This window comes from Phaethon lepturus, unplaced genomic scaffold (assembly GCF_000687285.1).
Source record: "Phaethon lepturus isolate BGI_N335 unplaced genomic scaffold, ASM68728v1 Scaffold34184, whole genome shotgun sequence".
Classification (NCBI taxonomy): Eukaryota; Metazoa; Chordata; class Aves; order Phaethontiformes; family Phaethontidae; genus Phaethon; species Phaethon lepturus.
Window position 1 is genome coordinate 3,850 of NW_010533088.1, and position 2,769 is coordinate 6,618.

The window sequence follows — 2,769 nt, forward strand, 5'->3', positions numbered from 1 at the left end:
CTGCATCTTCTCCTTTTCAACTTCTCTTTTGGTAATGGGCACAGAGCATTCTCTCTTCCTGGGATCAGTCTTCTGTGCTTAATTTCACCACAGCCTGGGAAAAGGCAGAACATTGAGATGTTGACGTTCCCAACATCAGGCAGAAGTTGGATTATAACGACGGCAAACGCTTTCCCACGTTCTTACGGCAGTGCCGTAATGCCAAGCCCTATTGTGTCACACACTCCCCAGTCCACCTGCTCCTTTGGGAGCAGGGTATTATCCCCAAGCAATTCACAGTCCATTTGCCATGCTGTAATAGATGCTTTCTCTATTGTCCCAGGGCACACATGGATTGGCTATCGACTGTGGGAAACTCAAAGTCGCTTAGGACCCATACATTTGTATGCAGCCACTGCATATAAATAGAGGAACTCCCAGCTCCCCTCTGCACCGGCTAACCAGCCAGCTTTGAGCTGAAACCAGCACTTGGGATAATGGCACCCAGTGCGCTCTCCCTGGAAATCCTAACAGCCAAAGAGAAGAACAGAGTAAGTATCTGCTGTCTCTGTGACTGTGAGGGCGAAGAGCTGAGAAGGGCCGACCACCTTTAGCAGCAGGTTATAGAGACGGGAAGAGGAAAGTCTCACTGCTAACTGTCTTCTTCCCATCTTGTGTTACAGCTCAGGAAACCCATTGTAGAAAAGCTGCGTCGTGATCGGATTAACAGCAGCATTGAGCAGCTGAAACTGCTCCTGGAGAAGGAGTTTCAGAGACACCAGCCCAACTCCAAGCTGGAGAAAGCCGACATCCTGGAGATGACCGTCAGCTACCTGAAATACAGCCGAGGTGAGTACATCCGCCAGTCATGCTTGCTGCCCTTACTTTTAGGCAAAACTCCAGCCTGAGTCTCCCTGTGTAACACTTCTCTCCTCTTCTGCCCTTTCAGCTTTTGCAGCAACTGCCAAAAGCCTACAGCAGGATTATTGTGAAGGGTATGTCTGGTGCCTCAAAGAAGCCCTGCAATTCCTGTCTCTCCATTCAGCCAGCACAGAAACACGGATGAAGCTGATCTGCCATTTCCAGAGGTCGCAAGCAGTGCCTAAGGACTCTGGTTCTTCTTCTGCACCCGCTTCCACCCACCAGCCTCCTGCAAAACAAGCAGCACTGAAACCCTCCTGCAGCCTCTGGAGGCCTTGGTAGGCCAAGAGTACGCTTGGGTGTTTCCTGGACATTTGCTTGTACTCCAGAGGAGATTGTCACTTGCTATACAAGTCCCCCCCACTCCTCTCATGAGTAGGGAAGAATGTTTTCCTTTTGCAGGGCATTACTATGCCTGGATGTCTGCTTCCCTTCTTCCAGGAGGACTGAAATGATCCCACCACGTGGCGAGAAAGTTATTCTAAAAGAATGCAAGATGTAATCCTCCTGCTAGGATAACCGAGAGGAGTTGTTCAGAGAGGAACACCGACTGTTCTTAACCTTAGTGAGGTTGTATGCGTATATCTGTTGAGAGAGCAGCAGCTTCTAAGATGTTCAGGCTAGCATTTTCAAAAGTGTCCATTCAGGAGGAGCTCTTTCCTCTGCCCTGCCCCACTTGAGACTCCGAAGTGACCCAGGCTATCCACCCCTGTGCTGCCTGGCTGCAGCTGTGGCCGTGGGGGCCCAAGGTGTCTCAAGCAGAGCAGCTAGTCTAACCAGACACATTTGAAAACCTAGCTTTCCTGTGGGTGCCATAATGGGTTCTATAATGTTTGTAGACTGTACTGAGCATGCTCTGAAAATGGTTAAACCATAACTCAAACTACGTAGAGGAAATTCCTCAGAGTGTCTTGCTCACAAAATCAGAGTACTGTTTGTGAGGTTCAGGATATGTATGCCTTTTATAAAGGCAAAAGCTCATTTTTATATCCTTATAGGAAAGAAAGTTATGGCTGTGTTGTTGATTTTACAAGAAGTATTTTTCAAAGTCTTTAATGAAAGGCAGGTGTACAAATCATATTTACTCTTTGGTACCCTACTAGCAGGGGAGAATGTGAATTACTGTCCTTAGAGGATGCTATGACATGTTATGTGTGAGCTGCACCACTTGTATAACCTGCGCTAGAAATTATCTTGAACTTCAGGAGTTGCAGAAACTTTTAACAGTATAAAAATAAATAAAAATGTAGTTAATGAATCCAGCAAGTTATTCTTTCTTGAGTAGTTTGCACAGCTGATTTCCCTGCGGTCCCTGGGGTTAAAGGACATGAGACAAAGATTTCAGTAAAAGCAAAGATATTTGGAGTTGGTATTTAACCACCTCACCAGTTGTGTGTCCATTTGGCCCCTGCAACGCTGTTTTCCACAGCAGAGAATACACAGCTGCACAATACCAAACCCTAGCTCTCCCCAAGCGAGAAAAAAATAGCCTAACAACAAATTCTTTGGAAATTTGGACCCAGGAGACTTGTCAAGAAAGGTCACAGCGAGGGTGAAGTCAGGAAAATTTATGCCTGACTCCAGAAGAGAGACGATACTTCCGATTAATAGATGAAGTTTGCCAAGGCACTTCATGTTACATTTCATGTTCTCGTGGCATATATCCGTGTCACAAAACGGTCTGAAATGCTGGGAATTTCCATCTATTGTCTGTCTACCGGGGAGACACGTATAGCAGCTCAATACGGGGGGCGCGTACGCACATGTATGGATGAGGCACGAGGCGGCGGCGCCGATGCCAAGAGCAGCGCTGCCCTCGCCAGCTGCATGCAGAGAGAAAGGCTGCGGGGACCAAGGCTTTGGGGCCGC

At 47.6% G+C, this 2,769-nt stretch overlaps 1 protein-coding gene across 1 annotated transcript; it reads left to right on the forward strand.

The window, feature by feature from the left end:
- Positions 1-450: 450 nt before the first annotated feature.
- Positions 451-1,474, forward strand: LOC104615834 (transcription factor HES-5-like). Its single transcript, XM_010285071.1, has 3 exons — positions 451-530; positions 663-828; positions 929-1,474. The coding sequence occupies exons 1-3, from the start codon at positions 477-479 to the stop codon at positions 1,180-1,182; spliced, it is 474 nt and encodes a 157-aa protein (XP_010283373.1). The 5' UTR covers positions 451-476; the 3' UTR covers positions 1,183-1,474.
- Positions 1,475-2,769: the final 1,295 nt, after the last annotated feature.